The sequence below is a fragment of the Haematobia irritans genome, chromosome 1 (assembly GCF_050003625.1).
Source record: "Haematobia irritans isolate KBUSLIRL chromosome 1, ASM5000362v1, whole genome shotgun sequence".
Lineage (NCBI taxonomy): Eukaryota > Metazoa > Arthropoda > Insecta > Diptera > Muscidae > Haematobia > Haematobia irritans.
The window spans coordinates 85,758,028-85,785,173 of record NC_134397.1 but is presented as its reverse complement, the minus strand read 5'-3'; the positions used below and the strand labels follow the sequence as shown (position 1 = coordinate 85,785,173).

The 27,146-nt window shown below is 36.3% G+C and overlaps 1 protein-coding gene across 1 annotated transcript in view; it reads left to right on the top strand.

The window, feature by feature from the left end:
* The window catches only part of Ythdf (YTH domain-containing family protein), a 49,365-nt gene extending 26,588 nt beyond the window's left edge, over positions 1-22,777 (top strand). The window contains exon 6 of the mRNA XM_075297520.1: positions 22,137-22,777. Coding sequence (XP_075153635.1) covers positions 22,137-22,184 — 48 coding nt within the window. The 3' untranslated portion in view covers positions 22,185-22,777. The remainder of the gene's footprint in view (positions 1-22,136) is intronic.
* The last annotated feature ends 4,369 nt before the right edge of the window (positions 22,778-27,146 follow it).

Here is a 27,146-nt window from a genome sequence, read left to right as displayed (position 1 = left end):
AAAATTTTACCCATTTTTTACTGTGAAGAACTTTTCACAAAAAGAAAAAAACAAAAGCAATATTTTCTAAAATCCAAATTCGTATATTTGCATCTAGATCGCACTGCAACCGCTTTTTCATGTCATACGTGCTAGGTATTTTATGTCATTCTTTGACAGTTGCTGTTTTAAGAGCTGCCATGTTTATGGGTTGCTATTTCTCCACCTTCTTTTTCAATTAGGCCCATAAATTTTCAATAGGGTTTAGATTGGGGCTCTGTGCTGGTGTATCAATAACCAATACGGACAATAAATCCGTGTAGGTGGTCCAAAACCTAAGATTACCAAATGCGCTGAACGTGTTCTGATTAGAAAACTTAACCAAAATCCGCAAACTTTCACCAAGACACTTGCCAGGGAGTTTGAAGAGTCCGTGATTGCTGTTTCGCATGAAACTGTTCCTCAGACCAAAAATTATGTTGTACTACAACGATGTGTAGGATATGGAAAAGTTGTAATATAATTCCAACTGTAACATCTGGAAAAATATTCGTTATGCATAAATGGGGAACAGTTTCATGCGAAACAGAAATCACGGACTCCTCCTCAAACTCCCTTGCAAGTGTCCTTGAGAAAGTTTGTGGGATAGGATAACGATCCTAAACACAAATCGCATATTGCGCGTATTTGGCCTCTTTATAACTGCCGTAAATTTATTGATACACCAGCACAGAACCCTAATCGTATTGGTCTTATGGTCCTATTTGACGAAGAAGGTGGCTTACAACAACTGTTAAATAATGGAATAAAATAGCTAGCCAGTATGACATGGAAATTGGAGCATTCTATAAAAAAAAACGGTTGCAATACGTTCTAGATGCAAAGGGTGACCATTAGGATTGTCATTCGGGATCGATTTTTATAAATCCCGGGATTCGGGATTTCAAAATATAGAATCTCGAGATTTTCAGGTATTTTCGGGATTCTTTAAATGTAACGCCAAAACCAATTTGGTTTAATTCAATTTAAACAAAAAAAAGCATAAGAGTAAATTAAAAAAAACAAGGCCAACTAAAAATATGAAAATTAGAGAACCAAAAATTATCTTACTTAACAGAACATTTTAAGGATTTTGATTAGATTAGGTATATTTTCGTACACTTGTGTTAATCCTTTTGTAGTAGTAGTAGTAGTAGTAGTAGTTCTTCTTTATTGAATTCATTACAATACATTACATTTTTTGTTATTACAATTTGAAAAATTTAAAAAGTATGCCATAAAGAAGTGCAAAACATATTGTTTGTAACGACAATGCTACATGGTAACGTCTGTCTTTAAATTTAATATATAATATATCTTAGTTATATTCTGATATCAAAAATTTTCTGTATCTTAGAGTGTATTTAAGATAAAGAGCTAATTTATTCCAGTGTTCAACTTCTTGACCATCCAAAATATCAATTACTTCTCTATCTGAAAGCAATGACTTTCCAAAAATGCTAACTCTGTTTTCATTCATTACAGGACAACGTCCAATTAGGTGATTAATGTTCTCCAATTCATTTAGATTACAAAGCTTGCATTTTCTGTCTTCTTCTGTTGCACCAAATTTATTAGCATTTAAGCTTATTACACCGGCTCTGGCCTTTAGTATTATTGAAACGCAGTCTTGTGAATATGTCTCGTTCATATAATATTGTGCTCGGTTGTGATTGAGATGCCGATATATTCTCGATTGGCTAGATTCCTTCTGTTGTAAATATGTGTTATGAGACTGTTCTTTGGTTTTTGCCAGCAAATTTCTACTGAATCGTTTCCATTCATTGTACGTAATATTTTGACCTGGCCATTCAACGCCCATTCTAGCAGCATGTAGTTTTATTTCCTTAACCCAAAATAATTCCCTTTGCAAAAGCAGTTTAGTGAACTTATTTGGAAGTCTACTATCGTTATATAAATATAAAGTTTTTCCGATATATGAAAGATGTAGACCTAATGTGTATTGGTGACCATCGTCTACACCTGTTTCCAACATGAGGGCATAATTTGGAGTATGACTTGGTAGTTCTAATACTTTTTTAAGAAAATATCTCAACAAGGAGTGAACTTCTTCAAATTGACTGAATCCCCACACTTGGGCCGCATAAGATTGTACTGATCTACATACTGCTAAGTAGATATTCCATTTCATCCTCAATTGCACTTCTCTTTTTCCCAAGAAATTCCTCCATGTACAATTTATGGCATTTTTTGATTGATTATTTCTATTTTCGATATGTTGCCTGAAACTCAATTTTGGTGTAAGTATTACTCCTAAGTAGTTATATTTGTTTGTTATTTTAACTTCAGTTCCTTTATATATCCATTTTTCATCTCTGCGGAGTGCTCCACCATTTCGGAAAACCATTATCTCAGACTTTGTTGTATTTACCTCTAAGTTCCACATTTCGCAATACTGCTCTAAATTATTTATCATCATCTGCATAATTTTCACATCATCCGCCAGTATCACTATATCATCTGCATAGAGTAACAATCGTATAGTGTGACCCTCTATTGTTATTCCTCCACCTAGCATTTCATGCAGGTCATTTATGTAAAGTGCGAAGAGCAACGGAGAAAGAAGACACCCTTGTTTAACTCCTGCTTTTGTTTGAAAATATTCTGAAATTTCATCTCCAGTCCACACCGCAGAAATTGTGTTACTATATATATTTTTGATTACCTGCACGAACTTAGATGAGATGCCTATTGCGTGTAATTTGTATATTAGAGCTGATCTGGAAATTTTGTCGAACGCTGCTTTAAAGTCGACGAAGAACGCATAAACTTTTCTTTTTTCTGCTAGCTTGATATTAACTATAGCTGCCAAATTATATATATTATCAGCAGTAGAGTAATTTCGTCGAAATCCAGCCTGGTACTCCAGTAGAACTTGAAACTTCTCAGTCCATTTGCATAATCTATCATTTAGTATTCCCATCATTGTTTTAGCTATACAATTCATAAATGATATCCCCCTATAGTTTTGTGGTTGATTAATATCTCCCTTTTTATGGATAGGGAATATGATTGTTTTGCAAAAAGCTTCTTCAATAGATCCTCCATTTAGGATACAATTATAAGATTTAACTAATAACTCATGAAATAAATCTGAAGCATTTGCAATATATTCGTAAGGGATTCGATCCTCTCCTGGCGCTTTATTTGCTTTCACATTATCCAGTACTTTTCTCAATTCCCTCACCGTAATTGGTGCGTCCAAATCTTCATCTATGTTTAACATAGGTGCATATAATATTGGTTCAACAATTCGGCTAGGGTTTAACAGGTTTTCAAAATAGGATTTGAACTCGACTGCATCAATATGACTGCTTATTTTGAAGCTTTGTCCACGAAGTTCACGAGCAAGTTTCCACCAGCTTTTACTATCATTAATGAAATTTAGTCTCACAATCAGTCCGTTATAGTAGCTCGTTTTGGCCCTTCTACATGCATCTTTATATTCACTCAAAGCGTTCAGGTAATTTGTTTTATCCTGTGGATAGTTCGACCTACGGAAGTTTTTGAGTAAATCAAAGCTTTTATTTCGTGCTTTGTTACAGTTTCCATTGTACCATGGTTGCTTAGCCTGGAAGTCGACTGCATGAGGTTGCGTTGTGGTTGCGGATCGTTTGATAATTTTGCTGAGATCAGCTATTTTCGGTTCTGAATTGTCGCTCAAAATTTCATGTAGAGCTCGGTCTAATCTTAATTTGTATCTTTGCTTCATGGAATCTCGCCAAAAGAGTTTTGGTAAAAGGTTTAACTTCTTTGTGTGTCCTTCTGTTACCAGAGTTAACTTCAACAAAATTGGCAAATGGTCTGACCAGGATTTCAAATCGACCTGAAATGATTGTACATAAGGCAATAAGTCCTGTGAGATAGTGCAAATGTCATTTACAGAGTTTCCGATCGAGCTTATATATGTGAACTCTCCATCTACATCACCTCTAGTCACTCCGTTTAATATGAACAAATTATGGTTTGAACACAGTTCTATTAGTTTCTTGCCTTTTGCATTTAAAATTTTATCTTTAGAATGCCTAAAACAACAGCCAGCTGAGAACATCTCAAAGTCAATTTCATTAATTTCTTGGTTTATTTCGCCGATCCCATCCTTTTGTACTTCGTTTACTTCGGGGTTTGATGAAATTATATTGTTACTCAAGGTGTTTATTAACTCAATTTGTCAGGTATGAAATCTAAGGCCGTTTTCACTGAATAAAGATTTATTAACAAATAATGCTAAAAAGCAACAAATTTAACAAATTGGAATTATTTTTTCGGGATCCCGAGAAATCCCGGAATTCGGGACTAATCCGTCCCGAAATCCCGACATTTATCTTGGGTGACAGCCCTAGTGGCCATACCAAACACTAAAACAGGTAAAAAATACGAATATTGATTTTAGAAAGTATTTCTTAGTTTTTTTTTTTTCTTTTTGTGAAAAGTGATTCTTGACGGAGTAAAAAATGGGTAAAATTTTATTTTGGCTTTCTCTTTTTTAGGAAATATTTATTTTTTAGTTTCCAACATTGATGTAGCTACATATAAGCATAATAAAACAAGAAAAAATAATTTAAAGGAAATACAAATGTGTTTTTTTTTGTTGAATACGAAGTTAAAAATATCAATTTATTTAAGTTGTGAAAGGTCATTCTTGACATACTGCATATGCGTTTACTTGTTATTTTTTTTTTTTTTCTTTATGGAAAAGTGTGCAAGTAATACTTTTTAGAAATTATCAACGGTAACACTTATCAACAGGAACGTCAACTGAAGGCCTGTTTTCTTTTAGCAATGGATGCGACCGTGATAGAATAAGAGAGGTAGTCTCTGTTCTACAAAAACATTTATTTTCTATTCTCTAAATGTCAAGTTGAATGTTATCAAACACAAGTTCTTACTCCAACAAGTGGTTTCTCAAACAATGAAGAAGACTTTTTTGTTCATGTTTTTCAAGTTTATTACCTACACGTAGAGAAGAAACATTATTGTCACAATCATATTCGAAGAGCAAAATAATATGATAGCAGCTATTTTTGCGGCGACCATGTAACATTTTAACCTGCAACCATGTTGGCTCAGTGAACATGGTTCTAAGAAAAATACAATTGTCCTCATCTAAAATGTTATTATATTGATAAAAAGAATTTTGTTTCCATTAAAAGACAATGGTCACGATCTAAAATGTTATGTTATTCGTCAAAAATGTTTTTCTTCTAGTTAAAAGAACATGGTCACAACCTAAAATGTTTTGATTTTTATGAAAAAACTTTTTTCGTCGTCGAAAAAAGGACGCCACTTTAGAAAAGAAAACACAAAATCAACTTTATTTATTTGTTTTTATTTATTTATAAACTAATTCATTGTTTATTTGTATTTATAATGTCGTGCAAGCAAACATCACATATTTTTACACACTCTAGTTTGGTTCAATTTCAACAATAAGAAATCATTCCATATTTACTTCGTGCCCATCAAATGTACAAACACAGACATCATATAACAGCAAATAAAAATAAATTATACCATATGTCAAAATGCAGAACAAAAACCAGGTACATTTGTTTCAATTACACTTTCCTTTTTTATATTCACATAAAACCACGTGCCATTTCTGAATAAATAATTAACACAAAACACAATAATTCCGTATTCTCCGTCCATTCCAAGAAACAATCAACACACGACTGACGCGCAAAATGAAAATCGTGTGTACCTGCTCAATGTTTTTATAAAATTCTTGTCGCTGCAAAAAAATTAAATGGTCACGAAAACAATGTACATGGTCTTTATGGCCATGTAATGGTTGTAGACATGTCTATACGTAAACTATAAAAATACTTTTTCTCTGCAAAAAATCCAAAAAAATTAATGGTCGAAAGTTTTTTTCACAAAGACAAAATACATGGTTTTCGCGACAATTACATACTCTAAATAAGCATTAAATGGATGCGGCAACCATAGGTTAGGTGGCAGCCCGATGTATCAGGCTCACTTAGACTATTCAGTCCATTATGACTTTGGTGAATTTCTCTCTTATCACTGAGTGCTGCCCGATTCCATGTTAAGCTCAATGACAAGGGACCTCCTTTTTATAGCCGAGTCCGAACGGCGTTCCACATTGGAGTGAAACCACTTAGAGAAGCTTTGAAACCCTCAGAAATGTCACCGGTATTACTGAGGTGGGACAATCCACCATGCGGCAACCATGTCCAAACATGTTTTTTCTGTGCGTGTAGCAACGCATATTACTTGTTAGTGTTTATTTATGTTATGTTTTTCAAGTATGCTACAAATGTCTCAACCGTGATAAAACAAAGAAGTAGTGTCCATAGACCAATTAAAATAGAGACATACCTTGATAATTCAGCATGGTTTTGTTTATTTGCAGTGCGCAGTCAAGTGACTCAATTTCTTTTTGGAAAACGAGAATTGCCGTACAAATATGTCAATTTGCATTAAAAAGGTGTGGATGTACAGAAATTTATATGCTTTTACAATATTTGGTATTCCATGAAAAGAACAAAGGAAAGGAAACAAATTAAATTCAAATTAAAAAATTACTCATTTGCAGACGAAAAATTGCATCTACACCCAGAGAAGGAATATGATCACCTCAAACATGTTTTAAGAGTAAAATGTTATTTTGGGTGGTGACCATGTAACATGGTTTTCGCAACCATGTTATTTTCTCGGAAATCATGTATCTGATTTCGGCAAGCAGGTTATATTTGACGAGAAAACAAAATTTTAGTGACAAACATGTTACATGGTCACCATATAAAAATAACATTTTGCTCTTGAAACATGTTTGAGGTGATCATATTCCTTCTCTGCGTGTACGGTGTGCAGACAAACTACAACGATGTGAATGGACTTGAGACATCTATATATTTATTGGTCTATGTGTTGCATATAGATGTCCTGGATAAGCGAGTACTCTGTTTTCTTTAGATCCGTCGCGGTTTAGGGTCCCCGCCAACATTTTTTGAATTTTACGGTACTTCTGAGAGTCCCCACCACGTCCAAAACAGTCCTATACAATATCCAAAACTCGTCGCGAAAGTGCCGTTAATGTTGAGAAGTTGTTCCACACCAAGTTACTTTGAGTGCATCGCTACATCAGTTTCAAATTTGATGTTCATACCACCAAGAACATATTTCCGCCAAATGTTAGGAAAGCTGATTGGAATAGGTATAGGGAATCGTTCGATATGATGATACCGGAAATACCACAGACAAATATGAGCACTGTACAAGATATAGAAAACTCAGTGAAGCGGATTACTAAGGCCTTCAACATCTCACTGAAATCTATATGCCCTAGAGGGAAGCCAAGGGGGAAAATCGGCCGCCATGGTGGTCTACGGAGTTAAGTAATATGAGGAAATCCTGCAGGAAGCTCTTTAACAAAGCAAAGTCCACCATAGCTCCGGAGGATTGGGACGCTTACAAGAAGAATCTGCCTGTCAGCATTTCAAAGTTCCATTTCATCCTCATTGCTACTACAAACTCGTAAGTGACACTACAACAATCGCGAAACTATGTTGGGTGAAACGTATGAAAAAGTAGGAAATATACATGAAAGTATTTTGCCATCACTATTGTTACAAGATCCATTTTATATTTTGTGAAACACCAAGCGCAACTAACTTATTCAAGGCATATTAATATGCCTTGTAGCTTATTATAATTTATTTAAATAAAATCGAAATGATGTGCTGAAAACATAGTTATTTCGCTTAAAATTGTGAAAGGTATATTGGTGAACTTCCAAATGGAATAAAGTGATAGTTTTCCATATATTTTTCCAAACACGCTGCTTCCATCGAGAATATACTATATAATATAACCTGTAACTAAACATCATTCTTTTATTAATGCAAAATATTATGTTAAATGTGTTGTGATAGACGTATAAATGTAATATTTATAAAAATTTATAAATGTTTAATGAAATTAAAAAACATCTAAATAATCGTGTTGTTTTTGACCACAATGATTCTTTTACAACCATCTTAAAAATCACTTTTTCTGATAGTTGGAAGGGTCTCTTATTGGCGCCGTTCTAAATTTATCTAAAAAGGCACATAATAATTGCACTCATGCGATACTTTTTTGTAGTAACTTGGCGTGGTATAACTTCTCAATAGTGACGGCACTTTTACGAGGAGTTTTGGATATCGTATACGACCGTTTTCGACGTGGATGGGATTCTCAGAAGCGCCGTCAAATTCACAAATTCAAAAAATGTTGGCAGGGTAAGAGGATACAATCGAGAACAGAGAAAGGCTCAGCATAACTTTTGGAATGATTATTACAGCAATATTGAGAATACGTCTGAGGCTTCCAGACTACGGAAGGTACTAGCATCCATTAACTCCGCTCCAGGTTTCATTAAAACACCTGAGAGCAATTAGACACACATTTTCCTGGAAATCAGACGGTTGAACAATGTCCTGGCGGTGCCACAGCGGTCACTTCCTATCGAGGATATCTTATCGGAATCTAGAATAAAATGGTCGTAAAATAGTTTTGGACCATTCAAATCCGCCGGACCAGATGGAATTACTTCGGCGGAGTTACAAGCAGTGACTGACAGAATTATCCCCTGTTGTCGGCGATATATACAGGATGTATCAACTTTGCATATATTCCAGGAAAGTGGAGGGAAACAAAAGTCAATTTCAAACCAAAAGCGGGAAATGCCTCTCACTCGAGTGCGAAGGATTTCCGACCAAACAGCTTATTCATTCCTACTTAAGACTCTGGAGAGGATGATAGATATTTATCTTAGAACTAGCGTCGATTCAAGTTTGGTCTCGAAACGACTGCATGCATACTCGAAGGGCAAGTCTACTGAGACCGCATTGCATGAACTAGTCAGATTTATTGAAAGATCACTATCGTTCAATCAATACACAATCGTGGCGTTTCTAGACATGACTGACTGAATGTTGATCCAGGTATATTTAGGCTGTTAAACGAACTTCTAATGAGGAGACGTATTTCAGTTACACTAGGACAAGCAAAGGTATGTGAACAGAGGCACTCCCCAAGGAGGAGTTCTATCACCTCTTCTTTGGAATGTTGCTATAAACAACCTTCTGGTTTCCCAAAAAAAAGGATAAAAGTGGTGGCATACGCAGATGAAGTCGCTCTAGCAGTCAGGGGAAAATTCCCATCCACAATCAGAGAGAGCCCTTCGGATGACTGAGAAATGGGCGAAAGAGAATGGTCTTGGGCTAAATCATGCAAAGACAGAACTAGTAATGTACTGCAAAGATCGAAAAACTCCCACGGTTAAGCCCATATCCTTAGGGGGTATTGAAGTTCCTTTTGGTGAGTGTGCAAAATTCCTTGTCGTTATTTTAGAAGCTGAACTTTAAGATTAATATTGAGTAAAGGGCGAGAAAAGCCGCGGTAGCGTTGTACTCGTGCAAAAAGGCAATAGGAAAAAAGTGGAGACTAAAACCGAAAATTGTGCATTGGCTATACACGGCGGTGGTTAGACCTATAATGCTATATCGTGTTGTAGTCTGGTGGCCGGCACTTCAGCAGACGACAAGTTTAGACAGCGTATGGCGTGCTTGTGTATCTCAGGCGCATTCAGTAAGACAGGAACAAATTCCCTTAATGACATGCTGCATCTATTGACTTTAGACATTTTGGCTAAACAGTCAACTGAAACAACGGTTGTGCGGTAGTTCGGTCTTCAAAATAATACCATATGTGCCAAACGTAGTGGATTACACTCTGGCGAAACCAGTTCTCGACAAAATGTTTGAAACTCTAACTCCCAACAGTGAGGCGTGGTGCACACAGGTGCCGGGGAATAAACGATATATATATTTCTACACTGATGGCTCCAAATTGGATGGAACTTCGAATAGCGAAAAGATTACCTAATGACTGTAGTGTTTTTTAGGCTGAAATATTAGCAATAAAAGAGGTGTCATATTGGCTGAGAATTAATGTTCCAACAAATGTTGATCTACCTTACATATTCCAGGAGAACTAAAATCTGTTGGTATGCCTATGGCTGCTTGCATGCTCTTATTGCGTTCGACGGGAGAATTGCAAGGGTTGTAACGACGCCAAGCAAATATGGCCCCATTTAAACTTAAACCGCACACTAGATATGCTAGTGTTCTCAAGACGTCAGATATCACTCCTGATATCTGCTATAACGGGTCGCTGCCTGATAGGCGATTTTGCAAAAACTATTGGCGCGAAGTATAATGATCACTGTATGAGCTGTCATGAAAGGAATCGATTAAACACCTCTTTTGTGACTGTGCTGTATTTTGTGTAAGGCATAAGCGAATTTTAGTGGCATATAGCTTTAGATTACTGGCGGACCTGGAAAACGTTGATCTAAGCAGTCTGCTAATGTTTTTGGAACAATCTGGTTGGTTCAACAGAACAAATAATCGAGAAGGTTCAGCGGTTAAAACTAGAAGTGCCCATAAGTAATAGGTACTTTTAGTTAATGTGGCATCACAATGGACCGAATAGTCTAAGTGAGCCTGAAATTTAATCGGGCTGCCACTTTAGCCTAACCTAACTATGGGTGTAATTATTAGGATAAATTTAGAACGTAACCAATAATAGTCCCTTCAAACAAAGTGGATTTTAACCCATTAACACCCAAATTGAAACTGCTGGACAAAAAATGGTATTATGGGTTTTAATTAACTCAGTAGTGACTAAATAAAAAGATTTAAATAAAAAATCTGACACTTCATAGAAAAATAGGATGTCCCCACGTGGGGACATTGGGCGGATTAAGTATGAAATTTCCATTACCTGATAGTACAATTTTTAACTATTTATTACAATAAACTCTACAGTTTTATCTGCACACAATGGAGATATTATATGCGAAGAATTATAGATTTGACACATAAAACTATTGAAAGTATTTTGCGAAAGTTATCCGAATAATAACAAGAATATAACGCACTGAATATGTTTATCAAAAACGACCGAGTGTCTTTGTTTATTGCATCGAATGCATTATAAAGCTGTCATACATGTATTTAAAATTACGAAAATAAGGGGTAGCTCATAGTTGTTTGACTTTAAACAGGTGTGCTCATATGGGGACAGAGTGCGGTAATGGGTTAAGATAGTTTAACCCTGGAAAGTCATCCTTATTTTTTGTACACAAACGTCATCCTTCGTCATTTTGACTACGGCTTATTTCAAGACGCTATAATTTACATCGTAAGCAAAAATGACAACCAAAATTGAGTTTATTTTCTTATTCAATTTGTTTTTAATTAGTATAAAACAAAAACTCATAAAATTGTTGAATTAGTATTACTTAAATTTATCATTTCCTAATCGACTAAAATGCATTTTAAATCGAAAATGAAATTACGCGTCGTCATTTTGACGAAGGATGACTGTCCAGGGTTAAAAGAATAATTGTGGTCAAGTCAACACGATTGCCACGCCAGCATTTCAAAGTTCCATTTCATCCTCATCGCTACAAGAGACTCGTAAGTGACAATCGCCAACTGTGATGGGTGAAACGTATTTACATGAAAGTATTTTGCCATAACTATTGTCACAAACGCCACTTTATATTTTGTGAAACACCAAGCGCAACTAGATTATTATAAATTATTTAAATAAAAACGAAAATAAAGTGCTGGAAACATAGTTATTACGTTTAAAATTGTGAAAGGTATATTGGTGAAAAATTTTCGATTTCCAAATGGAATGAAGTGATGGCTTTTCCGATATTTTTCCAGACACGCTGCCTCCATCAATAAACACTGATAAACGTTGGAGCATCAGCCGAATATAGCAGAATTTCAACTTATACGAGGGCGGCTCGGAAACTTCTTAGCTTATCAATGAAAGTTAGTTTAGTTTAGTTTAGTTTAGTTAATTAGTTTTTCAAAAATATTTTTATTTTTCAATATAATCTCCTGAAACTTCAATACAACGCTTTTCTAGCAATTCTATCCCTTGATTAAAATAGTTTTCCTCAAGGTCTTCAAAATAGTGGTTTACAACTGTAATTGCATCTTCATTTGAGGTAAAACGCTTGCCAGCAAGGAGGAACTTTTTTAGATTTGGGAACAAGTAAAAGTCACTGGGAGCTAAATCAGGAGAATAAGGTGGGTGGTCAAGCAACTCGTACTTTAATTCGTTGCAATAGTACTCTGAATTTATTGTTTTACCCTTTTGCAGATAGTCAATCAATAAAATACCTTTGATGTCCAAAAAAAACCTGTGGCATAACCTTACCAGCCGATTGAATTGTTTTTGCCTTCCTCCAGCTTCAGTCCATTTTTTGGATTGTTCTTTTGTCTCTGGAGTATAGCAGTGGATCCATGTCTCATCAACATTTATGAAACGACGCTTAAAATCAATTTTATTATTATTTGAGATGCCCATGATATTAGCAATTTCATGCACTTTTATTCATCGATCATTTAATACCATATCATGCACTTTGGCTACAATTTCTGTTGTTGTTGTTGCTGTCAGTGTCTTTCTGCCAGCATGTCATTTGGAATGTCGAAAAATTTTCACCAATATACTTTTCAAAATTTTAAGCGTAATAACTATGTTTTCAGCACTTAATTTTTGTTTTTATTCAAATAATTTATAAGCAGCTAATTGCGCTTGGTGTTCCATAAAATATTAAAATGGGTCTTGCAAAAACAATAATGGCAAAATGCTTTAATGCTTGTCGTTTGTTGTATGTTAGTGCCACTTACGAGTCTACGGTAGAGATGGAGACGAAATCGAACTTTGAAATGCTGGCAGGGTAACATAGACACAACAGTAAAATCTGCTGAAATAGCAAACAGTAAGTTATGAATAGGCTTGCTTTCTTTTAGTACTGGATACCCTAAGCCGTGAAGGACTAAAAGATACTCCTTTATACAGGTCATGTCCAAAAATGTGCTTAAAGTGTAAAGAAAAGTTGCTATTACAGTTTTTACATTGAATCCGCCCGTTTTTTTATTTTTGGCTCCTGCACAATCCCAATAGCTGATATTAAAAGTTAAGGGGTTCATAAAGGCCCAATTCTGAATAACAAGTTCGTGGGAATTTTTCCCTATTCCATTCATTTCTCTGTAATTTCAAGTCAAAAACCTCAAATAAAAAAGAAAAAAATGAAAGAGTCGTGCCATGCTCCAGAATGGGATGCATCCACGTACCGAATCCTTATCTCATGGTCACAGATCTGTACATATATTAAAAATTCTTGCATATTTAGAAAATAAAATAAAAGCTTTACATTTAAATTATAGTACTCCTTCCAGTTATAATATAGGTACAATAAACGGACATGCGTCCCGTCAACATGAAATTTTCTTTTTTCCTCTTCCGTTTTGATGAAATATATGAACTTTGGACATATGCGTTCTTCAAATATGTTTATGACTTCTTTAACCCTTTAAGCCTAGTACTAAGATCACATTTTCGCACGAAAAAAACGTGCGTGCATGCTTGTTATTTTTCCGTTAAGCCAAGAAGAGTTTAGACATTTTTTGGATTAATAATAGTAATGAGTATCCATACAATCCCCACATTGTTTTGGTTGATCATTTTTCTTACCCTAGACGATGAATGGGACACATATATCCCATTAGTGTCGGTACTTTTTTGGAAAAAACTAGGAAGCCGAATTAGTTCATTTAAACCGTTATCGATAGAGGATGAGTTGATACACATTAAACCAAAAATATAGCCACCTCAGACAACCAATACTTGAAATATAAAAAAAAAAATTGTGAAAAAATTCCAGATTTTTCATGTTTATAATTTTTCCACACACAAAGTATGCACAAATACCCCAACATAAATTTACAACTTCATAGCTACATGTGTTCTGCGTCGATAGAATCTATTTTTTTGAAAATTGGTTGATGAATGAAGATTTTACAACGGAAATACGAAATGGGGCATATATGTCCCATTCGTCGTGAGCCACCGTGGTGCAATGGTTAGCATGCCCGCCATGAATACACAAGGTCGTGGGTTCGATTCCTGCTTCGACCGAACACCAAAAAATTTTTCAGCGGTGGATTATCCCACCTCAGTAATGCTAGTGACATTTCTTAGGGTTTCAAAGCTTATCTAAGTGGTTTCACTGCAATGTGGAACGCCGTTCGGACTCGGCTATAAAAAGGAGGTCCCTTGTCATTGAGCTTAACATGGAATCGGACAGCACTCAGTGATAAGAGAGAAGTTCACCAATGTGGTATCACAATGGACTGAATAGTCTAAGTGAGCCTGATATATCGGGCTGCCACCTAACTTGACGTAACCTAACCCTATTCGTCGTGAGAGGGTTAAGAACTTTGCACCGGCTGCAGATACGTCTCCATCTTTTCCAATGCCCTTTTTATTAGCCACGTTCGGCAAAGCGCCATTTAATTTTACTAGTGGGGATAATCCCAAAAGATTTGCAACGAACCCTACCATGAACTTAATCAACGTAATAACTCCCATAATAACAATTTTATAGTTTACAAGCCAATTACAAAATAATTTTTATGGAGTGGATTTCCAAATTCTGATTCGGTAAATGAATATGTTGGTATTCCCTAAGAGGTAAAAAATCGTATGGTTCGACCGGTTCAAATCAATTGCAAATAACACCAAGTATTATTTTCTTCTTTAATGACTTATTTTTTGCATTTCTATCGCTACACAGAAAAAAGTAGCTCGTAATTTATAACAAGTTTTGAACTTCAATTAAATTAATCGCACTTCTACCTAGATTGTTCAAATTTCAAGAATTTTATGAAAATCTCGTAATAATTATTATTTTGAACTCTTTTGAAGTTCATGCGACTACTTAAAATTAGTTAAACATTTTACTTAAAGTTGGGTACTATGACATAGTTTGAAATTAAAAATATTTGGTCAGTTTTTCGTGGCAGTAACGACATTTATATTTACACATATTCCAAAATATTTTCATACCAGTCAATTCAATTTTATAGAAACAATTGACTGTTTTTCTTAAATGGTAGTAAAAATGAAAATAGCATACCTCTAGTTATAGTGTCTTGTCGCATTGCATCCCGATCATATACTGACTAAAAACCAACACAACTGAAGTTAAATGTGCATTTACTTTTATCTATTCGTCAAAACGCCATGACTCGTAATATGTTGTTTCGTAAAAAAAAAATCGATCAATTACGCAATCCTTATGTGGACTTATTTTGCTTTGTCAAAAGTATCATACAAGTATTTCGATTTTATTTTACAACATATGATGAGATATGTTGTTTTATCTGTTTGTTTAAAATTCGCGACTTATGTTGTTTGCACGATTCTGTATTTCCGATCTAGGACAGATATAAAAATCTGTAAACACAGAAAGATGCACCTTCAAAAACTATTAACTAAATTGAATTTCAAAACTTATTATAAATTACGAGCTACTTTTTTCTGTTTATATTAAACGTACAATAATTAGGGTTTTTTTCGGGAACTGAATCCCGGGAATTTGATATTTTTTCGCTCCCGTTTGAAGTGCTGGAATTCCCAGGAAATTTTCTTTACAATATTTTATACATAATAGAGGGTTTTATATGGCAAATGACAGATGAAATCTAGTTAAAGTGGACTTTGGAAATGTAATGTGTATGAATATGGTACCAAGTAGTAGTTGCCTTGTGGGACATACATAGCCGTGGGTTCTAGCCCAGATTCTAACGGGCTCCCAATTGTTAAAAAGAAGATTGCACTTCTAAATTTATGATTGTCATATTTCCGTAAACCAACATTGCAGTCTATCGCAATCGTAGACTGAGTAAACCTTTATAAACAACAGGATATTTTACCTTTTTTTATCTCACGTTTGAAATTGTATAATTTCAAAAGTTCATAATTTTTGCAAGTATTTTGTTATGAAATATGTAAATTCCAACCTTTATTGAGATAGTTACTTTAATTTCAAATTTATACCTCGTACACATTAGGCTCGAAATCTATTAAAAGTGGATTTTAAATCCCTTATTTATAAGGCAAATGACAGTTGAAATCTAGTTAAAGTGGATTTTGGAAGTGTAATGTGAGTGAGGTATTACATGATAGTGTTTCCCTTTTGGGAATTTTGACCGAATATAGTGACCCCGTTTTTCGATGATGAAATAGAAATAAGTATCTTTCATTTCCAACCAATTTTTTAATGTTCCAAAAAATCCCACTTTATTAATAGTGTTCTTCCGAAAACTATACCGAAAGAGATTGTCTTTTAAACATTGTAAAATTTGTTTATTACAAAATATTTCGTATATTTAGATATATGGCTGATGTAAGAGATCAACATAATATATATTGTAAGTTGTCCAGACAGCGCCGTATAACCGTAGCTTTAGGCGATTTCTAATTTATTCAAATGTCTAAACATATGCCACATCAAAGCAGGCTTCCCTTTGACCGACATCCTGGGAAATTCGAAAAAACCCCCTTTACCGGGAATGGCAAAATCCGGGAAAAAGAAAACCCTAACAATAATTGAATCTAGGGAATATCGTTTAGTTCATTGCATAATTTCGGAAGAGAACAATGTTCACAAATCATCTGTGTCCCTAGTCATATATAGTGGAAACATCAAAACTGTGCACAGAGGTAGCAGAAGTCTTAAGACTACGCCACAAGAAAATGGTATATTTAAAAGAATTATACAACAATTCCCTCAAATATTATATAAAGAAATCTAAAGTTAACTTAATCTGGATGTGCAAGAGATTTAGAAGTCAGACTTCGTGCATATAAAAATGTTAGTAAAGCACTTATTTCCAAGAAAAATAGATTAGCGCGCCTTCAATTATATCATTAACCAAGAACATGTACAGAAGTCATCAAACGGTATAGCTATATCAACTATTAACATTTATCGTTAAAAGTAACAAACAGTTTGTTTAAATATATGAGACACTTAAGGCCGAAACACAATGAAAAAAGCAGGCGTATGCTTTAGCTTTTTTCTTTGCTTTAAACCGGCTTTATTTTTTCCAACAACACGCCTCATAAACATAAACAAATTTATATTTTCAATTACAATAGTATTTACATTTATTTACAGAGTAAAATCCCAATTTAGTTTCCTTATGCTGTAAAATATTGTTACGTTTTTATATTTAGGCGTTTTTAATTACCCGACAATTAAAACACAGTTCTTTTAAATAACGACAATCAACAATTTATTTACTATGACTTCACACTTTACAATTCGTTCACACTGAAGTTATTCGTTTGACGCTTAATTAAGACTCAGTGTTGCCAATTTGGTGCTTTTAGCACCAAATTTAGTGCTTTTTGATTTCTAAAAAGCACCAAATTGCCTTTTTGGTGCCTTTTCAAAAAAAGCACCAACTTGGTGCTTTCTGGCATTTTCATTTAGTGCTTTTGGTGCTTTTTTATTTTGAACAGTATTAAGTTTAATTGATACAAAAATTTTGATTAGACTTTCAAGAGCCGAAGAAACTCAAATTTATTGCCAAATATAGAATTTGATTGTTATGAAGTTGGTATTGATTATTTTTTAATTAATATTGTTATTTAGGGTATTCTGTAGGAAAGTCGAACGATGAGTGCCGAATTTTTTAATTTGGTAAAGATGTCATTAAAAACGTTGTATTAAATTCACAAAAGCACGCAGAATTGGAATAAGCAATAGACTTCTTCCATATATTAATATTTTGAAAGTTGAAAAACATGACTGATCAAAATGAATAGCGGTTCATAATGGTGAGTACTAAGTTCGAGTTTTGCCGCTAAAGTGAAAACTATATCAGTAAAAACGGTATAAAATTATGCATATTTGCTGCAAATTTTATTATAATGGGGAATAGCCACAAAGTTTGTATTCCTTAAAATGAATTATTAAAGAAAAGTAATTGTTGAAAAATGACTATTTTAGCAGCTAAACTCGATCTTAATACCCACCTTAACTTCTTAAAATTCAATTCATAATTCATCTTCGGAACTTTTTTTTTTTTTTTTTTTTTTTAGTAGAGCATTTAATTTTCGATTTTGTGGTGGAAGGTGGTATGTTAGAATTTATAAAATATTTTTGGTGCTTTTTGGCCTTGGGGAGTTGGCAACACTGTTAAGACTGACTCGTTAGCAGCATGCGAGCGCTTTTATATATGACGGTGTTGCAATACGAGAACATTCTGGTAGCACTACAATATTCTGGCAACGCCAGAACATTCTTAGACAATCCTAGAAGGATTTACGACTATTAAGTTATTCATCTGGTGGCTGCCAAACACATACACACTCACATAGATATATGCTCGCATTACTACAAAAACAACAATAATGACAATAGACAATGAGATGAAATGAGAATGCAAAATAACAAAGCAAAGGGGTTGTTATTCTATGAGAGAGTAAGAACTAACATTTCGATAAGCAAACAAAAGAACATAAAAGAAATTCAGGAAAATACTAGAAAATGAATAGATGATTCCAACAAGTGATAGCGAAATTTTATCGTTACAATTTGAAATTTTAAATTAACGGAAACTAATTTAAATAAACTTATATCTATAATTATCAAATTCGTAACACTGCCTCCCGCTTAAGCCTGTTCGTCCCGAACAGGCACAGAACCTGTTCCGTAAGGAGCCAATCGTTCCAGATGTACAACTTTCATCTTTGATCTAGGGCTGTCCTTCTGAATCCGGTATACAACATCATTGATCTTCTTGATGACTTTGTATGGGCCATCCCACTGTGTTTGCAGTTTAGGACACAATCCTTTCTTTCGTTGCGGGTTAAATAGCAGAACCAATTCTTCTTCTTTGAAGCCCTCAGTATTTACAGCACGATCGTATCTCGCCTTCATTCTGTTGCTGACCATTTTTATTTTGTTTCGCACTGATTCGTAAACTTCACCGAAAGTGTTTGGGATGTCGTTTCTGTTTTCTTCCATGGCGAGCTCATTAGGTTTAGCACCGAATATCAGATATCCAGGCAACTTCAACTCAGTTCCGAATAGAATATTGGCCGGTGTTCGAGAGGTGGAATCATGAATGGCAGATCTATACGACAGCAAAAACTTTGGTATATGCTCGTCCCAGTCCCTCTGGCCGTTGTCCACTACTTTTCGAAGATGTTCTTCCAGAGTGCGATTAAACCTTTCTACCATGCCATCGGATTGCGGATGTAATTTTGTAGTCCTCGTTTTCTTGATACCAAGGGATTCACACATCTCTTTGAATATGGCCGATTCAAAATTTCTTCCCCGGTCTGAGTGAATCTCGGACGGCACACCGTAGCGACATATCCAGTTTTTGTTGACAACATCCACAATCGTTTTTGCCTCTTTGGAATTGCATACACCTCCGGCCATTTGCTGAAGTAATCCATGACCACAAGGACATAACGGTTTCCAGAATCACTTACTGGGAAAGGGCCTGCAACGTCCATTGCTATTCTTTCAAACGGGGCTCCTGGTCTATATTCTTGTATAGGACCTCGACTTTTCCTTGTTGGACCTTTCGCCTTCATGCACTTCTCGCAATTGGCTACCCATTCAGCAATTGATTTCTGGCATCCAACCCAGAAGAATCGTTGCTTCACTTTCTCGGCAGTTTTGGTTATTCCCAGATGACCTCCACTGGGACCATTATGGAACTCCACCAAAACGTCTCTTATTTTGGAATCTGGAACGATGATCAAATTTCGGCTGCTCTTGCCATCTTCGCTTTCCCATTTACGTTGCAGGGATCCATTGACTAGAACTAAACTATCCCATTGAGCCCAGTATGCTTTCATAAGTGGACTTTCGGCTGCGATGTCCTTCTTGCTGGGTTTCTTATTTTCTTGTTTTGCCGAAATAATTTTTCTCAGAATGGGATCTTTACGTTGCTCTGTTGACCAGTCTGTGCCAGATTCGATGTGTAACTGCCTGACATTTACAACTGTCTCCTTTGGTTCAGCTTTCGAGTAGCGTCTGTTTTCTACATTGCAATGTCGTCGTGTCAAGGCTTGATCAATAACTTGTTTGCCACCTTTTCTATTATCCGCAAAATTTGAATTTGAGTCGCTTGGGTTTGTGGTCGCCTTCTTCTGATTATTGTTTAATGGAGATGGCGAGATTGAGCCCGACGTTTTACGCCACGCTTTACATTCCCGGGAAAGATGTCCAGCCTTATCACAGTTATAGCATTTTATTCTAGATTTATTTGCCTGCTGCTTCATTTCTTGCATTATCTGCTTTAGAGCCTCTTTTACCAATTCAATGACCGATTTCGATTCTTCACACTCGGTCTCTACTCTGCGTACTTTGTGAATTTGAGTCCGTGCCAGCAATCTCGCAGTCTCTTGTACAAGTGCAAATGTTACTGTTTTTGTGAATGTAGCTTTTTGTGCGGCATTTGTTGCACATTTTATCTCAGGGTCTCGAATGCCATTCACAAAAGTCTCAATCTTGATGCGGTCCACAAGTGGGTGAGTCTCTCCTGGGTATGTCAGTAGCACCAACCGCTCAACTTCTGTTGCAAAGTCTTGTAGAGTCTCGTTTGATTTCTGGACTCTACCTCTTAATTCCATTCTAAATATGTCTTGCTTATGTTCTCCACCATACTTGCGTTGTAGTGCAGCTATTACTTCGTTATAGTTATTTCTGGAAGAAGTTGGGATACTTTGTATTACATCGGCAGCATTACCCTTCAATGCCAACAGAAGTTCAATTGCTCTGTCGTTGTCATTCCACATGTTTCTGGATGCCACCGTCTCAAATTGGAATTTGAAAACATCAAATGAAGATGAGCCATCAAAAACAGGAGTTTTGATTTTTGGGCCCTCGATTACGCGCACTGGACCACCTTTCATTTCTAGTTCTGACATTTTTTTCTCAAGGTGTAGAAATTTTTCATCGTGAACCACAAATTTCTTATCCAATTCCACAATTTGACTTTCAATGTGGTCTACGCGTTTCTCCATACCTTCCGAAATTTGTTGTAACTTTTCATTAAGATTTCTAGAATTTTCGTCAAATTTCTCCACCAAAAGAAGAGAATTTTCTTCCATCATTTTTATAGAATTTTCTTGCATTTTTAGAGCGTTTTCTTCCAGCAATTTTCTAGAATTTTCTTCCATTTTTCTAGAATTTTCTTCCATTTTTCTAGAATTTTCTTCCGTCATTTTGCTCAAAACATTGAGCATTGATGTGTAATCCACAACACTCGAAGCCACAGATGGAGTTTCTACGCTGCTTGTATTGACGAGTATTGATTCATCAATTTCTTCCTTATAATCAAACTCATGCGTCGCAATGTCCATATTACGCCGTTCAAACTCTTCCAGTAGACGCTTTTGAAGCTGGGCCTTATTGCCTGTTGTCGGCAGCTCCAGTTTGCTCAATTCCTTTTTTAAATCTTCCACACGAAGCTCATTAAACTTCATTGTAGATTTTTTTTCCGTTATTTCACTTCCGACACCAATTGTTACGTTTTTATATATGACGGTGTTGCAATACGAGAACATTCTGGTAGCACTACAATATTCTGGCAACGCCAGAACATTCTTAGACAATCCTAGAAGGATCTACGACTATTAAGTTATTCATCTGGTGGCTGCCAAACACATACACACTCACATAGATATATGCTCGCATTACTACAAAAACAACAATAATGACAATAGACAATGAGATGAAATGAGAATGCAAAATAACAAAGCAAAGGGGTTGTTATTCTATGAGAGAGTAAGAACTAACATTTCGATAAGCAAACAAAAGAACATAAAAGAAATTCAGGAAAATACTAGAAAATGAATAGATGATTCCAACAAGTGATAGCGAAATTTTATCGTTACAATTTGAAATTTTAAATTAACGGAAACTAATTTAAATAAACTTATATCTATAATTATCAAATTCGTAACAATATTTAATACCGACATTATAAGCAATATCATTGCGTTAAAGCTTAGGTTTTAATATTTTTATTTTCATTATTACGTGGTTGTCAATGTTTTGAACAGTACTGTACATGTATAGGAAAAACACAATTTTATTTTGTCCGTGTACATATATTAATTAAATCGTTACTTTTATTTCTAAACTATTATGTAATATTTGTAAACTTTTTTTTTATTTTTAGGACAACGAATATTCTAATATGGATCGTAATCGAGGCAATGGCTATTGATCGATATGCATTGCAAGATTTTAAGATTATTAGCCAAAACCGGGCGAGCAGTTTCAATAACTTGTGGTGTCTCCGGCAATGACAAGAATCAATATGTAGGATTCTCCATACACATGCATGATAACAAAATGATTATTTACTATGTATGCCCAAACCTTTACTCCCTCATAGGGATTTTTGTATGGGTTTGAAAATCTTATTTTTACTTCAAAATAACGCAATTAAGTATGTACGATGAAAATATGTAGGATATATTATTGAAAAATAACAAAACACAAAACGAAACTAACGATATTTTTACATAATTATTTACTAGTATGTAATTGTAATTCTTATAAGATTTCATGTAATGACGTATTGCCCAACTAATTGACAAGATAATAAAGGTTTGCTGTTAAAGCGATGCCTTGTAGTTGCACTGTTATAAGTAAATAGAAAATCCCTAAATCACTTACATGTACATCTATTCACAGTTCAAATAAATACAATCCACAATATGATTGAACTGACTTCGATATCATTTAATTATGTATATTAATTTCATCTTATATAATTACCAAGAAAAGAAATAAATAAAAATATGTGAAAACAGATTCAATTATTATTATTATAGATACCGTATATCTCTGCGAAGAAATCACTTTATAGGTCATGTATGGGTAAAATTAAAACGGAAGTAGAATTGGAAAAAATCAGGCGTAAGGACATGTTAGTCATTGCGGTACCACACAAATCAAAAATTTATTTCACTGTCACCGTTGAACCCACCAAAAGACGATATGTTCATTTTGTAGTTTTTTAATGCAATTTCATCCATTTTGTTCTATGATTTGGTACTTCAACTGGTGTCCAGATCTATGAACTCTGCGACAAGGGTGGGTGCGTGCAGAGTGATCTGGTGGTGAGTCGGGTAGGTTTAGGTGAGCAAGCGAAAAGGTGACAGGTGGCCCTTGGTTACAGATGGGACACACGTCAGCTACGCTGCTATCAATCACTGATAAGTAGAAATTGAGGCGGCTGTGCTAAAAGCACCCTTGTCTGCCGTGGATGTCTCTTTTCTCCGGTGCTATGGGCGGTGGTCGGACTTCGAGAACAGGATTAACCTTGTAGTTTCTCTCCGCTTCAGCTACTGTATCCTCATGAATCCTGTTCAGACCTGTCTGATATGCTGCCTGATCTAGAGCCTTACTTTTATAACGCTGGATCTCGCGCTCTAGAAGGTGAAGATCAACCCTTGCATTCCTGGGAGGAGGTTGCCTATCCACACGCAGAGAAGGAATATGATCACCCCAAACATGTTTTAAGAGCAAAAGGTTATTTTTGAACGGTGACCATGGGACATTTTTATCGCAAAAATGTTGTTTTTTCGGCAAACATATATATGGTTACCAAAATAAGACATATGCATTTTGAGAAAATAACATGGTTGCTGCAAACATGTTACAATTTCTCCGTCCAAAAATAACATTTTGCTCTCGAAACATGGTTGACGGGATCATATTCCTTCTCTGGGTGCACAAGATGGTGATTTGGAAGACAGATTCGAAAGCAACCCAAGAGGTACTGCTTTGACAACATGTAATTGTGTCGACGCACTGGGATGATCTTGGTCACCGCATAAAGGTGATCCAAGGGTGTACTCCGGAGATATCCTGTTGCAGTTCTAAGGACAGCGTTCTGACAGGTTTGGATGTTATTCCACTGCGTGTCGCTTGTTTGAGGTGTCCACACTGGCGCTGCATAGTTTACACTGACCGGCCAATTGCCTTATAAGTAGTCAACAAGGTTTCTTTGTCCGCACCCCAAGTGATGCCGGCAAGCGACTTGAATACCTTGTTTCTAACGCGGAATTTGTTATAAATTGCAGTGGCATGGGAAGACGACTTAAACAGGCTGTCGAATGTTACCCCGAGTATCTTGGGGTAGTTTACTGTCGGAATTATTTCGCCATCGACTCTAACATTCAACTGCCTACGTACTTCCGCCGTCCATGTAGTGAACAGTGTGGCTGAGGATTTGGTGGCAGATATCCTCAAATTCCTAGCAGTGAAATAACCGGTAAGATCAGCAATGTAGACGTTTAAATGGTCGCATATGTCATCAACAATGGGCCCGGATGTCATGATTGTACAGTCGTCCGTATATGATACAATCTCGACGCCGGCAAGAGGAGGTGGAATCGAGGACAGGTAGAGATTAAACTGTGCCGGAGATATCACCCCACCCTGGGGAACTCCCTGTTTAACTCTACCGGGTTTCGACTTCTTGTCCCTGAATTGCACGTACGACTGGCGTCCGCACATATAATTCAGCACCCAACGCTTCGTTCCTGCCGGTAGGCACTTAAGGCCGACACACAATGAACACGTCGCTTAATTCTTCGCTATATTCTTTGCTTTGAAAAAAGTTGAAGCACACATAATTATATGAGCCTGCACACAATAAATGTAAGCTTGGCGTCAAAGCTTCAAAAAAAGTTTAAAATATTTTAACTTTTTGGGCTTTGGTAGGCTGTTTTGGTTTTGACTTTAAAAACATTTGTTGCTTCCAGGTTTGTAATTGAAAATATAAATTTGTTTATGTTTATGAAGCGAGCTTTGCGCTTTTCTATGTGTGTTGGAAAAAATAAAGCAGCTTTAAAGCAAAGAAAAAAGCTAAAGCATACGCCTGCTTTTTTTCATTGTGTTTCGGCCTTTATTCTCGATGTCCCCGATGTCAAGCGCCACGAGGACCGTCCTTTGACACGGCTTGGGCTGATTAAGTCCATTATTAATATGTGTCGAAATGGCATGCAAGACTGTCGTCGTACGATGTACCTTACGGAATCCATGTTGATGGTGGGCAGCTGGAAAATTCTCCAAAAGGCTGGGGAGGAGTAGTGCCTCAAGTGTCCAAGGCTACTGGCGAGAGAAGGGATATCGGTCTGTACGATTCACCTTTACTCGAATCTTTGCCTGACTTCAGTAGTGGAAACACCCTACCCATCTTCTAGACATCGGGTATAATTAGTGATTCCAAGGACATATTGAGAAGTCTGGTCAGGTACTCATCTCTCAGAATTCCTACATGCTTCTGCATTTACTTTGAAATTCCGTCGGGGCGCAGCGCTTTGGATGGTTTCGCGCTGTTGATGACATTGGTAACTTCGGCTGTGGTGAATTGTGGTGTGTCATCCGCTCGGAGACCACGTATGTGACGAGGGGCTCTCCTTTTCGCTCTGTCTCTCTCGGGACAAACTGTCGGTTGAAGTATTTAGCGAATCTCTTCGGATCAGTCACAGTGCCCGTCGACTTTCTTACTAATCTCTAGATTCAGTTCCCTGATTCTAGGGTCAGCAGGGTAAGCACGACGGCATTCATCACGCTCGTCTGCAAGTCCCGCCGCTTCGGCTGGGAAGCTGGGCCTCACTTGGGCAATTCGACCAGCTGGAATGAAGCGAGCGGCTGCTGCGTTGATGATGTCCCGGAACGCCCTCTGGGCAAAATGAACATGAGAGGGAGACGAGAGCTCACTGAAGCAGCGGTCTGTATATTCTCTGAAGCTTTCCCAATTGGCTTTCTTTTGGTTTCTAAACGTCCGGCGTTCAGAGCTTATGAAATCGGAGGGTCGGTTAATGGTGAGAATTATGGGGTGGTGGTCTGAACCCAAGGAAATGACGGGTTGCCAGGAACTGCCATTTATCAGACCAGGCGATGCTAAAGATAAATCTGGCGAACTGCTGCAGTCACCCATAATTCTCGTGGGGGCCTCTTCGTCCACCGTGCAAAATGTGGAGTCATCTACCTGCTCTGCCAAAGCTATACCTCTCTGGTCATTACCCAGGAGAGAATGCCAAAGTTCGTGGTTGGCATTAAAGTCTCCTAGAACCAATCGGTTATGCCCGCACAACAGTCGCTCAATGTTTGGGCTGTAACCTGGAGCACATCTACCAACCGGCGGTGTATACACATTGTATAGCTCTTTCTCGGCATCCCCAGACTTGACTGCTACCACCGTACATTCCATGTAGGTGTCAATAGTGTCTGGCACAAGCGGGATAGGCCTATACTGCACGGAACGGTATAATATGAAAGCCAGGCCACCACCTCCATTTTTAGTGCGATCCTTACGCAGCACATTGTATCCATCACAATGGCGCAAGCTACATTTTGTTGTAATGCCCGGTGGTATGAAATGCATGTTTTCTACTGGATTTGCTTCATTTCATCATACAAGAACTCATCAAGCAAAAAAGAAAAACAATTGAATGTAGACTCTGCACAATATGTTGGGATTGTAACTGCGAATGTTATGTAGAAAGGATACTTGTTTGAAGGAGATGGCATCCACATGGCTGGAAAGCGTTGATATCATACAATGAGCGATACAATGAACAAATTCAAATGTTGATACATCTTTTGAGTGAGTTGGTCAATAAGACGTCATTGCCCACATACTTATTGGTCGATGATAAATTTTTCAGTGACTTTGATGATAGCAATGAAAAATTAATTGAGAGGAGCTTAAGGGAAAGGACGCGAATGATTAAAGAAATGGAGCAGCAAAATTTTTAAATGAAGGAAAGTATGGATAGTTTTTGTGGCAGTGAATTTAGATGCCACGAGCAGAAGATAACTCAGCAATTACGGATAATTCGAGATAATTTTTTCCGTGGATTTATTGGAAGGTAAGTACTATAATTATGGTCACCAAATAATTCAAACATCTTATGAATTATGGTCGCACTACATTCTCATGATATCGTTGAGCAAATATCAATTTTCTGGAGCCTTTATTTATCTTCTACGATAAAATGATTTGATTCTTCTCTCTAGCTTCTATTATAAACAATGAAGGTGCCAACATCAATACAGTGATTAAAGCGTTTAATTCTATATCATCGACATTACAAGCGAAATTGTCCGTTGCTAATAAACGGCCTAAACTGGGCTAGTGAAAACAAGAATTTCCGATGTTCGAAAA